The sequence below is a fragment of the Dipodomys spectabilis genome, unplaced genomic scaffold (genome assembly GCF_019054845.1).
Source record: "Dipodomys spectabilis isolate Male_0828 unplaced genomic scaffold, ASM1905484v1 ptg000125l, whole genome shotgun sequence".
NCBI classification, from domain to species: Eukaryota; Metazoa; Chordata; class Mammalia; order Rodentia; family Heteromyidae; genus Dipodomys; species Dipodomys spectabilis.
Genome location: NW_024870802.1, coordinates 15,541,360 through 15,555,051, shown reverse-complemented (window position 1 = coordinate 15,555,051; position 13,692 = coordinate 15,541,360). Strand labels below are relative to the sequence as shown.

General features: G+C 43.2%; 1 protein-coding gene across 1 annotated transcript in view; it reads right to left on the bottom strand.

The window, feature by feature from the left end:
* The window catches only part of Arhgap19 (Rho GTPase activating protein 19), a 41,545-nt gene extending 28,376 nt beyond the window's left edge, over positions 1 to 13,169 (bottom strand). The window contains exons 1-3 of the mRNA XM_042689595.1: positions 13,100 to 13,169; positions 2,639 to 2,904; positions 18 to 98 (exon numbers count right to left, since the gene is read on the bottom strand). Of these exons, the coding sequence (XP_042545529.1) occupies positions 18 to 98; positions 2,639 to 2,904; positions 13,100 to 13,155 (403 nt within the window). The 5' untranslated portion in view covers positions 13,156 to 13,169. The remainder of the gene's footprint in view (positions 1 to 17; positions 99 to 2,638; positions 2,905 to 13,099) is intronic.
* Between the last annotated feature and the right edge of the window lie 523 nt (positions 13,170 to 13,692).

The window sequence follows — 13,692 nt, the reverse complement described above, 5'->3', positions numbered from 1 at the left end:
ACTACAAACTGTCTTACTTTTGTGAAGATATTCAATCAATTGGTATATTTGGGCAATGCCTTCTTCAGTCAGTGGAGATCCAAATACCACTCCTTTTTCTGAAAAAAACATGTAACAGGACAGGACTATATTTTATACAAACAGTACAAAGCCATTTTACTTAAAACAATTCCCCCTATTTCACAGTTCATCAAATGTTTTCCTAAGGTCAGTAACAAACACCTTACTTAGCACTGGGGAAGAAGTAGGAACCAGGGAAGAAACACTAATATAGATGGGAAGAATTTAATCAAAGCATATTATGCACATACATGCAAATATCACATTAACTCCTCTGTATATTGTTAATTTTTTTTTTAATTTTTAAAACCTTAGCACTAATAACCAGGAAATTCAATTAGAACAACTGTCAATCAACTCTTTCCAAGTTCAATACTGGAAGGAAGGAGGGAGGGAAGGAGGGAGGGAGGGAAGGAAAACAACATCTTACCATTTTACCAACACATGCTGGTATTGATATTTATTGGGGGTTTAAACACAGGACCTGGGTGTATCCCTGAGCTTTTTCAATAAAGACTGGTGCTCTACCACTTGAATCACACCTCCACTTTTAGCTTTTTGGTAGTTAATCTAAGTCTCACAGGCTTTCCTGCCCAGGCTGGCTTTGAACCTGAGTCCCAGATCTCAGCCTTCAAAACAGTTAAGATTACAGATGTGATCTACCAGTGCCAGCTACCATTTGCTTATTTAAGTAATAATGGCTAGCTTAGTGACAATCTAAAATTAAACAAAAAGGAACTTAAAAGCCAGGGGCCAGCCGGGTGCTGGTGGCTCACACCTGTAATCCTAGCTACTCAGGAGGCTGAGATCTGAGGATCGCGGTTCAAAGCCAGCCCGGGCAGGAGAGACCATGAGACTCCTATCTCCAATAAACCACCACAAAACCAGAAGTGGCGCTGTAGCTCAAGTGGTAGAGCGCTCGCCTTGAGCTGAAGAGCTGAGGGACAGCGCCCAGGCCCAGAGTTCAAGCCCCACAACCGACAAAAAAAAAAAAAAAAAAGCCAGGGGCCAGGAGCTCATACCTGTAATCTCAACTACTCTGGAGGCTAAGATATGAGGACTGTGGTTCAAAGCCAGCCCAGGCTGGAAAGCCTGCAAATGCTTATCTCTAATTAACCAGTAAAAGCCAGAAGTGGAGCTATAGCTCAACTGATAGAGCACTAGCCTTGAGCACTAAAGTTCAAGGACATTACCAGACCCTGAGTTCAAGCCCCAAGACCGACACCTACAAAAAAAGAACTTGAGGGCTGGGAAGATGGCTCAGTGGTACAGTGCATGCCTTGTATGCATGAGGCCCTGAGTTCGATTCCTAAGCACCACATAAGCAGAAAAAAAAACCCAGAAGTGGCACTGTGGCTCAAGTGGTAACGTGCTAGCCTCGAGCTGAAGAGCTGAGGGGCAGCACCCAGGCCCAAAGTTCAGGCCCCATGACCGACAAAAAAAAAAAAAAAGAACTTGAGCCATGACTATCAAATTATAACTGATTATCCACTGGAGTTGGTACAAGATCTGATCTGTTTATGCTAAAACTATTTTTCTACCTTAATTATTTCCTTATATTTAGTAAAATAAAATAGGATCTCTTATCAAAAGTAGTGCTCTTTTATAGGGCAGGAATCTGCCCTATAAAAGCATGAAAATATCTGAAAACTAGTGCAATACAAAAAAAATGTCCAGGGGCTGGGAAGGTGGCTCAGTGGTAGAGTGCTTGCTTTGTATGCATGAGGCACTGGGTTCAATTCCTCAGCACTACATAAGCAGAAAAAGCCAGAAATGGCGCGTGGCTCAAGTGGTAGAGCACTACCCTTGAGCTGAACAGCTCAGGGACAGCACCCAGGCCCAGAGTTCAGGCCCCACAACCAAAAAAAAAAAAAATGTTCAGGCAAGGCACCGGTGGCTCACGCCTGCAATCTATACTACTAAGAAGGCTGAGATCTGGGGATCATGGTTCAAAGCCAGCCAGGGCAGGAAAGTCCGTGAGACTCTTATCTTCAATAAACCACCAGAAAACCAGAAGTGATGCTATGGCTCAAGTGGTAGAGTGCTAGCTTTGAGCTGAAGAGCTGAGGGACAATGCCTAGGCCCAAAGTTCAAGACCCACAACTGACAAAAAAAAAGTTTAGAGGCTAAGAATATAGCTCAGTGGCCTAGCGTGAGTGAGGCCCCGAGTTCAATCCTGAGTACTAAGAAGAGATTAGCATCTTTTTTTTTTTTGTCAGTCCTAGGGCTTGAACTCAGGGCCTGGGCACTATCCGTGAACTTCTTTTGTTCAAGTCTAGCACTTGAACCACAGTGCCACTTCCAGCTTTTTCTGTGTCAGTGGTACTGAGGAATTGAACCTAGGGCTTCATGCAGGCTAGGCAAGCACTCTACTACTAAGCCACATTCCCAACCCGTTTTTTTCTTTTTTCTTTTTTTTTTTTTTTAACTTTTTATTACCTAAGATTCTACTAATAAAAATGGGGGAAATGCCCCAAAACTGTTTTAGGGTGATCAAAACTCTCAGTGAATGTGCAATGTCAAGAGGGAAGGTAGGTAATAGTGGGACAGGTCCACGCGTCACAAATACATCTCCTACCCTTCCGCTTGAGAGTCATCAGAGACCGGAAGAATCCTGTTGCAGGACCAGCCCCACCAGGCAACTTAAGGTCCACTTCTCCCATCAGCTGAGCCAGCTCAGTTCCGGGTAAATCGATAAGTCTTGTGATATTGCTGACCACCAACTCAGTGAACACCTCAGGTTTCTCATGTCGGAGCTTCTCCACAAAAAAGTCAGGATTGAAGATAATTGGCTGACCTCGAAGGGAAGAATTATTGCAGATAACAAAACTACAGATGGCATCACTGGAAAAAAATGAAACAGAAGAATCTTTGAAGAGATCATGTATGTGTGGGTTTTTTCCCTGGCTTTACACAATGGGTTCATTGGTTACTGGGTCCACACAGGGGCAGAGGCTTTCTTACAATCATATTCCTCTAATTGAGGCAGCTGCCCTTGGATTCTGTTCCTCGTAATCAAGAAGCTTTCAGAGAACAGAAGACACAGGTACATAAAATGGATAGCAATTCTGTTTTGCCCATGTCTATAAATAGATTTTACTTATTTAATTACTTTGTGATGCTCAGGATCAAACCCAGGCCTCATGCATGTTAGGCACAAGCTCTACTGCTGAGCTGTATCCCCATCCCTGTTTTATTTGAAAACTCTCAATTCTGGTGACTTCTGATCCATGCATCATCTGCCTTTGCTGCAAGGTTCCTGATCTCAGGCTTTCCACTCCCATGTTACATTGGACTACACTCCTCAATTCTTCAGCTCAAGGCCAGCATTCTACCGCTTGAGCCAGAGCACCACTTCTGGTTTTCTAATGGCTTATTGGAGTCTCACGGGGTTTCCTGCCCAGGCTGGCTTTGAACCAAAATCCTCAGATCTCAGCCTCCTGAGTAGCTAGGATTACAGGTGTGAGCCACCAGCACCCAGCTCAAAAAGCTCTTTTAAATCTAAGAAATATTTTTTTCCCCAGTGCATGACTACTAGGACTCCTTTTTACTTTTTTTTTTTTTAAGTACCAGTCTTGGGACTTAATTAGGCCCTGTTCCTAAGCTTCTTTTGCTCAATGCTAAAGCTCTACTACTTGAGCCATAGCTCTAATTCTGGCTCTTTGGTGGTTAATTGGAGATAAGAGTCTCACAAACTTTCCTCACCAGACTGGCTTTGACCCATGATCCACAGATCTCGGCCTCCTGAGTAGCTAGATTACAGGTGTGAGCTACCAGTACCCAGATTTTTTTTAGTTCTAATACATGATTCTTTATAAAGAACTGTATTATTCCATCTCTTACAGCAGATACATCATTGTTTGTACCCATCATCAATGAACTATAACAGCTGTTTTAACACTTACTATATAATAGATACAACACAAATCAGAAAGGACAAGTAAGCACATTTAAGTCAAGCAAATTCACCTGACTCATCCAAACATTTCACAATAAAAACAATCACAACTTAAAACTCATGTGCGAGGGGCTGGGAAGGTGGCTCAGTGGTAGAGTGCTTGCCTTGCATGCATGAGGCCCTGGGTTTGATTCCTCAGCACCATATAAGCAGAAAAAGCCGGAAGTGGCTCTGTGGCTCAAGTGGTAGAGTGCTAGCCTGGAGCTGAAGAGCTGAGGGAAAGCGCCCAGACCCAGAGTTCAGGCCTCACAACCGACAAAAAATAAAAAGTCATCTACTATACCTTACGTATCAAAGTACTGTTCCAGGCAAAGTGATACCCTAAAATATGAAACAAACCAACAAGACACTCTGCCAATACTACATGAGTAATTTTCAATGATAATACAATGAAAACAGGCACAGGAAAATTTCAGAGTTCATTTCTGTTCCCTTAAAAAAGTTATTGTAGAATTATTAATAATCCAAATATCAGTTGGTTGTTTAACTAGATTCTTTTCTCTAAAATTATAATGCATTATAATAAAACCACACAAAAATTTAAAACTATGAATGTGTGGTTCTCAAGGCAAAAAGTCACTGCACAGAATGGTTGTCTCCTCAACCTTTTTACACACTAGGATATTATTTCTCTGTGTAAACTTAAAGAAGTCAATGATAATATAAAGCAATTAGAATAAGAAGCAATTTTCTCTAAAGTCTTTGACAAGAGTCTGTTTTGGCCGGGCACTGGTACCTCACACCTGTAATCCTAGCTACTCAGGAAGCTGCACTCTGAAGATGGCAGTTTGAAGCCAGCCTGGACAAGAAAGTCTGTGAGACTCTTATCTCCAATTAGCCACCAAAAAAGTCAGAATTGGAGCTGTGACTCAAGTGATAGAGCACTAGCCTTGAGTATAAAAGCTCAGGGACAGCACCCCCAGCTCTGAGTTCAAGTTCTAGGACAGACAGACAGACACACACGCATGCACGTGCACACACACACACACACACACACACACACACACACACCTCTTTTTCAAATGTCAGTTTATTTCAGGTAAAAACAAAGTCAAGCTGAGTGCCAGTGGCTTACCCCTATAATCCTAGCTAGTCAGGAGGCTAAGATCTGAGGATCAAGGTCGGAAACCAGCCCAGGGAGGAAATCTTGTGAGAATCTCATCTCCAGTTAACCACCAAAAAGATGGTAACAGAGCTGTGGGCTCAAGTGGTAGAGTGACAGCTTTTGAGCAAAAAAGGTAAGAAACAACACCCAAGCCCTGAATTCAAACTTCAGTACTGGCAAAATAAAAAACAAAAGAACCAAAAGTCAATACAGATAGATCTATTATTTATAATCACTGCCAATAAGAAATTATCACCTCTTTAGAAAGCCAGAAAAGGACTATTACAACAACAACAAAGTAGAATTTATTGTACCTAAACTAATCATTTTATGGAACTCAATCCTTCTGTGAATAACTTATTTCAGATTAATCTAGTTCTAATATATTATTGTGCATGAACAGCCTCTATTATATTCCTGAAGTAGAAACACATATAACACATCATGCTAATAGATTTATTTTTTTTAAGTCTAGAACACAATTAAGATTCTAAGATTTTTTTTTAAAATCATAATGGACTCTTTCAGTACTAAACTAGATCAAACACACAACTGGGAAAGGAACTAAAGGACAAAGCTCCTAGCTAGTGTTTCTGAACAGAATACTTCCTACCTGGCTATCACCTCTACAAACTTCTCCTAAATACCCTAAACAAGTAAAAAAAAATAAATACCTTCAAGGTAAGGCTGCCTCTGCTATCTATAAGGAGTAGAAGAAAAGAACATACCTTAAAAGTCTAAAATAAAAGTAACACATAGCAATCTCATTTCTTTTCTCCTCTGCTTCCCCGTTCCCTGCCATGCTGATTCACTTCAGTATGCCACACTTTAATTTTTCTTAAGTGATGGCTTTTTTAAGTCTTTTCCTCACTTTTTCTGAGTAGAGCATCTGGTACAAATGTCTACAAGATGAAAATGACTGAAAATGACAGAAAATGGAAAATAAATGATGGAAAAGCCCACTATAACGGGGCTTGTTGTTATTGTTATTCCCATATCACAAAATCAACATTAATCTTTTCCCAAAGAATATACAATACAAGAAACAGCTTAGACATTTAAAAGACTTAAAAGACTAAAGGGGAAAAAAACACTACAATTAAGTAAATACAATTTCCTACTCTATCATATTTAAAACAACTTGTTAAATTTTCTCAAGTCCAATAAAATAAATTTCTTACATAAATGCTGAAAGCTTCTGATGAGGCATTGGTAAATCGAAGAGACAGGAAAAAGCTTTGTCCTTGTTTGTGTGACAAAGAAACTCTCCTTTCCCTGCCCCAGCAGAGCCTACACAAATTCCAGACATGTTACAAGACACAAGGACACATTATGGGCTCTGAAAAGAAGTACTTATTAGAACTCTGAGCACTTTCCTACAAGTAGGCGCAAACACAAGTAAAAACTAGAACAGTTAATGGTATTCTACAACACATACATGAAGCTCAACAGTGGATTTCTATCACTGCTGTACGCTATGCAAGATGAGTTAAGCATAAGGGTGAATACTTTACTTGGGGGGAAGTATGCTCCCTACTTCACATCATACACAAGAAAATGAATTCCAAACCAAAAAGAGATATAAACATGGAGATTCAAAGGTTAGAAAATATTTACAGGGGCTGGGAAGGTGGCTCAGTGGTAGAGCACTTGCCTTGCATGCATGAGGCCCTGGGTTCAATTCCTCAGCACCACATAAGCAAAAAGAAAAAAGCCAGAAGTGGCGCTGTGGCTCAAGTGGTAGAGCGCTAGCCTTGAGCTGAAGAGCTGAGGGACAGCGCCCAGGCCCAGAGTTCAGGCCCCACGACTGGACCAAAAAAAAAAAAATAAGAAAGAAAGTATTTACAGGCCGGGCACTGGTGGGCTCACACCTGTAATCCTAGATACTCAGGAGACTATGATCTGAGGATTGTGATTCAAAGGCAGCCCAGGCAGGGAAGTCCCTGAGATTTTCTCTCTCTCTTTCTTTCTCTCTCTCTTTGTCTCTCTCCCTCTCCCTTTCTCCTTATCCCTCTTCCTCTCCCCCCTCTTTCTCCCCGTGTGTGTGTGTGTGTGTGTGTGTGTGTGTGTGTGTGTGTGTGTGTGTGTGTGTGTGTGTGTGTCTCTGTCTCTGTCTCTGTCTCTGTCTCTCTCTCTCTCTTGCAGTCCTGGGGCTTGAACTCTGAGCCTGGGCACTGTCCCAAAGCTGATTTTTGTTCAAGACTAACACTCTACCACTTGAGCCACAGTACCACTTCACCAGAAAACCAGAAATAAAGCTATGACTCAAAGTGTTACAGCACTAGCCTTGAACAAAAAAGCTCAGGGACAGCACCCAGGCCCTGAGTTCAAGTCCTATAACTGACAACAACAAAAAAAAAGAAAAAGAAAACATTTACAATTTAGGGATTTGAGCGGGGCGCCGGTGGCTCACGCCTGTAATCTTAGCTATTCAGGAGGCTGAGATCTGAGGATCACAGTTCAAAGCCAGCCCGGGCAGGAAACTCCGTGAAACTCCTATCTCCAATAAACCACTAGAAAACTGGAAGTGGTGCTGTGGCTCAAGCAGTAGAGTGCTTGCCTTGAGCTGAAGAGCACAGGGACAGCGCCCAAGCCCAGAGCTCAAGCCTTGCGACCGACCAAAAAAAAAAAAAATTAGGGGTTTGATTTTTTTCAGTGCTGAGTATCAAACTCAGGGCTTTCTGCATGCTAAGCACTCTATCACTGAGATACCCCCGAAGCCCTGAATACAGTATTTAAGGTGTTTTTGTTGTTGTTGTTGTTTTAATAAGACATAAAAAACACAATTCACAGCTGGGCATCAGTGGTTCACATCTGTAATCCTAGCTACTCAGGAGGCTGAGATCTGAGGATCGAAGCTCAAAGCCAGCCGGGGCAGGAAAGTCCTGTGAGACTCTTATCTCCAATAAACCACCAGAAATCAGAAGTGGCACTGTGGCTCAAGAGGTAGAGTGCTAGCCTTGAGCTGAAGAGCTGAGGAACAGCACCCAGGCCTAGAGTTCAAGCCCCATGACCGACCAAAAAAAACCCAATTAACAAAGTTGATAAATTTATCTACATTAAAATATTTTTTTAAGCTGGGCACCAATGGTTCAAGCCTATAATCCCTAGCTACTCAGGAGGCTGAGATCTGAGCATCACAGTTCAAAGCCAGCCCAGTCAGGAAAGTCTATAAAACTCTTACCTTAAAAGCCAGAAGTATCTGTGAATCAAGTGGTAGAGCATTCATCTTGAGGAAAAAAAAATATCCAAGGGCACTTCCTAGGCCCTGAGTTCAAACCCCAGTACACACATACATACATACATACATAAACACACACACACACACACACACACACACACACACACAATCTTAAATTTCCATATAACAAATGACATTATAAACAAAATTTTCAAAAAATGAAGTCACATGCTTCTGAAGAGGGAACTGAATGAAAAAAAAAACAGGAGGAAAAAAGAGCTTTTTCTTTTTCACTGTATATTTTAGGGGACTTGTTTTTCTTCTTGTTTTTCAGTCCTGGATCAAACTCAGAGCTTCACATAATTCAGGCAAGAGGCCTACTACTAAACTACCATCCAATCCTCCTCCCTACACTTTCATTCATATGAACATACTACTCACTCAAAATAAACAAATAACTCTAAAACCTTAGTAAAAAACAAGACAGATTAGAAAACTATTAGTATTTATGTTAATTCTATTTTTACTTTGGTGATTGGTTTTATTACTTTTTTAAATGTTTGGAGTATCCACAGAAGCCACCTAGACCTAGTTTTCTTTGTGAATTTTTTTTTCCTCATTACATATTTATTTTGTGTCATAGGACTATCACATTCTATTTCCTCTTGTGTTAACTTTGGTAAGTTAGTCCAGGTGTCAGTGGTTCATACCTATAATCCTAGCTACTCAGGAGCTGAAATACAAAGATTGTAGCTCAAAGCCAGATGGGGCAGAAAAGTCCATGAGACTCTTATCTCCAAGGAAGTACCAAAAAGCCGAAGTGGAGGTATGGCTCAAGTGGTAGAGCACTAGCCTTGAACAAAGGCCCAGAGTTCAGGCCCCACGACTGACAAAAAAAAAGTATTATGAAAGTTTTTGTACTGATGGAGATGTGGCTCAGTCATAGACCACTTGTGCCTGACATACCTAAGGTACTGGGTTGAATTCCTTATACCACAACAACAACAACAACAAACATAGATATTGTCAGACTAAGTAGCCAGATATAGAGCATGCCCCAAAGTAACAGAGATAGGAAGGACTCCAGGGATTTAGCACCAAAAAAAAAAAAATCACAGAGACAAGACCTCTCAAAAAGAATAAGGAGGGCTGGGAATTGGCTTAGTGGTAGAGTGCTTGCCTAGCATGCATAAAGTCCTGGGTTTGAATCCTCAGCACCACATACACAGAAAAAGCTGGAAGTGGCACCGTGGCTCAAGTGGTAGAGTGCTTGCCTTGAGCACAGAGAAGCTCAAGGACAGTGTCCAGCCTCTGAGTTCAAGCCCAAGGATCAGAAAGAAGGAGGAGGAGGAGGAGGAGAGGAGGGGGGGAGGGGGACGGGCATGAGGATGAGGACATCGGCGATAAAGATTTAACTCAGGGCCTTAGTGCTGTGCTGGAGCATTCTTACTCAAGGCTAGCATTCTACCACTTAAGTCACAGCTCCACATTTGGCTTTTCTGGTAATTAATTGGAGATCAGAGTCTTACGGACTTTCCTACCCTAGGCTGGCTTCGAACCATGATCCTCAGATCCCAACCTCCTAAGTAGCTAGGATTACAGGTATGAAGCATTCAGGCGCCCAGCTAAGAATAATTTTTATGACCTATTTATAGTCTACAATTATTACTTTTACCACTAGAGGGTACTCTACACGTAAAGCCATTTGCTTGGTAAAAGGACAAGAAACAGTTGCCACCGCTGAAAAATCAATGAAAAAAAAAAAAAAAAAGAAAGGAAAAAGAAATGCAAGTGCATTCAAGACATGGTGAACCCATGAATCTGCAAAATTCAAGACAGTGAAAAAATCGTCCATCCTGCAGATGTATCTCTTGACTGACTATTGGCCAAATTGTATCCCCACAAAACTAAATATTTCCTCCTTGGTGAATTGCTTAACTTTGATTTGTTCTCCAAGTACCACACCTTGACAGCATCTATCAAAATATGCGCTACATTCAAGTTGTCTGCCTAACTTAGCACTAACTTAGAGAAGTATCCACTCTCTTATGTGCTTTTCAGTTCTAAAAGGCTCTAAAATATGGCTTTAAATACATTACTTTTCAGGGAACTATTACATTAGCTAAAGAATATATACAAGTATCAAATAAAAGACTGCTATATTCTTCTCTCTAAAAATCAAATTTAAATTGACATCATGAACACCATACATAGGAAGAACAAAAGAGGCCCCATATATCCAGGCTGGCAGCTTGTTTCAAATACTAGTTAAGAGTCCAAAGTTGATAAGTTGTACTACGAGACTTCAGAGAACAGTATCTAATTTCTTGGATAAATATCTTAAAACATTTACACTCTAAGGTATGCCCTTAGGAAGCACTGTCTTAGGTTTTGGTAAGACGGACCTATCTTGAATTTAGATTCCAACAGTCTGCTAAGTATATTACTTCCCTATGGTTGCTCTCAACTTAAAATAATTTCAAGGTACTCTAGCAACGTGAAATAAATTTGCAAAATATAGGTGAAAGAATTCTTGACAGCTTATCTAAATATTATTGGAAACCTAAGATTTTGCTTTATAGAGTAACAATGTAATATTCTCAAACAGGGAAATTATTATACTTCTGAGAGTATAAATAATGCCCATTTATTGGCCATTTACTTGGTAACTACTATTCTTTTGGTGTCAAACTAATTTGTATTGTGAGGCATTGGTAGCTACTGTTTTTAATGATGGCTACTTGGGAGGCTCAGATCTAAGAATAATGGTTCCAATTAGCCAGAAAAATGCTAGGGGGGTTGGGAAGGTGGCTCAGTGGTAGAGTGCTTGCCTTACATGCATGAGGTCCTGGGTTCGATTCCTCAGCACCACATAAGCAGAAAAAGCCAGAAATGGTGCTGTGGCTCAAGTGGTAGAGCGCTAGCCTTGAGCTGAAGAGCTGAGGGACAGCGCCCAGGCCTGGAGTTCAAGCTGCACGACCGACCAAAAACAAAAACAAAAAAAGAAAAATGCTAGGATTAGAGATCTGGCTCAAGTGGTAGAGAGCCAGTTGTGAGCAAAAAAGCCAAGCAAAAGGTCCAAGGTCTTGAGTTCAAGCCCTAGTACCGACACATATAAAGCCCTCTCTCTCTCTCTCTCTCTCTTCTCTCTCTCTCTCTCTCTCTCTCTCTCTCTCACACACACACACACACACACACACACACACACACAGAAGTCGCATTAATTTTGTTGCTGACAGCTTTCTTAAATTTTCTCTTCCAAGCTGATGAACACTGGGAAAGAAATTAATCACATTAGGAACATAAATCAAAATTCCCTATTTGGAGAACATTCTATAGGATGCTGGAGGATAGTGAACCCAAAACTAGCCTGGGCTACATTCACAGTAAGACCCTATACTGAAAGAAAAAAAATTAGGGATCTTTATTTTATATACATTAAAACTATTTACTCCTCAAAAACAGTGATATTAAGTCGGGTGGCAGTGGCTCACACCTGTAATCCTAGCTACTCAAGAGGCTGAATCTGAAGATCATAGCTCAAAGCCAGCCCAGGAAAAGAAAGACCATGAGACTCTTATCTCCAGCTAGCCACCAGAAAACCGGAAGTTGCACAGTGGTTTAAAGTGGTAGAGCTAGCCCTGAGCGAAAGAACTCAGAGATGGCCTTCAGGCCCTGAGTTCAAACCCCAGCACCGACAAAAAAAAGTAGCATTAGCCAGGTGTCGGTGGCTTGCACTTGTATCCTAGCTACTCAGGAGGCTGAGATGTGAGTATCCTGGTTCAAAGCCAGCCTGGGTAGGAAAATCTGTAAGAGTCATACCTCCAAGGGGACACCTAAAAACCAGAAGTACAGCTGTGGCTCAAGTATAGTGCTAGCCTTGTGCAAAAGAGCTTAGGGACAGTGCTCAGGCCGAGTTCATGCTCCACGACTGACACACACACACACACACACACACACACACACACACACACACACACACGAAGTCATAATTCCCTGGACTTCAGAGCCCTGGGATATTCTCTGTGCGTGTCTCTGTGTGTGTAGATTTGCACTCCACTAAGCCACAGCTCCACTTCCCGTTAACTGGAGTCTGTCTGTCTCATCGACTTTCCTGGCCTGGCTGGCTTCCAACAGCGACCGGGACTCCGACCTCAGCCTCCTGAACAGCTAGGACTACAGGCGTGAGCCACTGGCACCCGACTTGGGATCTGTTCTTTGGCTGGGGTAGGAAAAAGAAAACCACACATGGAGTGATGCTCATCCGCAAGGCTCAGTACTGGGCACTCTGAACCGGCTGTCTCGTTCCATCCTGACTTTTCTGAAGTTGGCATCCGGGGCACGGGCACAGACGAGACCGGCTTACAGCTGGCGGCGGAGGGGTTCTCGAGCCGGGCCCAGGACGCACATCCATTACGAACCGATCCTCCAGTTCCTTGCTCCTACCAGAGGTGACTGATATGCACGCTGTGTGACGCGGGGGACCTGGCTAACAGCGCTGGGCTTCAGTGGCCCAGCCTCCCCGCAGATCCCCCCGCAGATCTCCCCGTGACCTCCCCGCAGATCCCCCCGCAGACCTCCGAGGCCCGCAGCGCCGCCACCCCCGATTGGTGGGTTTGCAGCCGACGCCGCGGGAACCCACTAACGCGCCTCGGCCGTCGGCCGCCGCCCGCGCGATGAGGGGAGGAAGGAACAAAGTTCAGCCCCGTGGGTCTCTGTGACTCAAGGCGAGGGCGGCAGCGCGACCGGCCCACAGCCTCGTTTCCTAGGCAGCTGGACCAAGAACTTGGCTCACCTCCGGCTGGAGTCCCGGGCTGGCACCTCCCCTTCGCCCAGCGCTTCTGCCGCCATCTTCGTCAGCAGCCCCTTTCACCGCCCCCCGGCTCAGACTCCGCCTCCACGCTTTTGGATTGGCTAAGGTGCTTCCGCACCTCTGATGTGACTGGATAATTCAAATGTCCCGCCTCAACTTTAACAGGTCCGTGATATTATTGGTCGATTCAAATACCTACCCAGCATTGGTGGCTCTTAGCCCTCGCAGGAAAGGAAGTGTGGGCGGGAGAGCGCCTAGCCCCGAGACCGCCGGGGAAATGTTTCTCTCCTGTGGATCGAGCTTTGGCTTCAGGCCGACTTTGGGGATCAAGTTAGAAATTCACAGCCCATGCTCACATTTTTTCCTGAGGGGGCAGAGGAGGAAAGATGGGAGAGATGACATGGATCAAGTTGCATTATGTAGCCGGGCGCTGGTGGCTCACGCCTGCAATCCTAGCTACTCCGGAGGCTGAGATCTGAGGTTCACGGTTCAAAGCCAGCCCGGGTAGAAAAGTCTGTGAGACTCATCTCCAATAAACCACCGGAAAACCGGAGCTGGCGCTGTGGCTCAAGCGG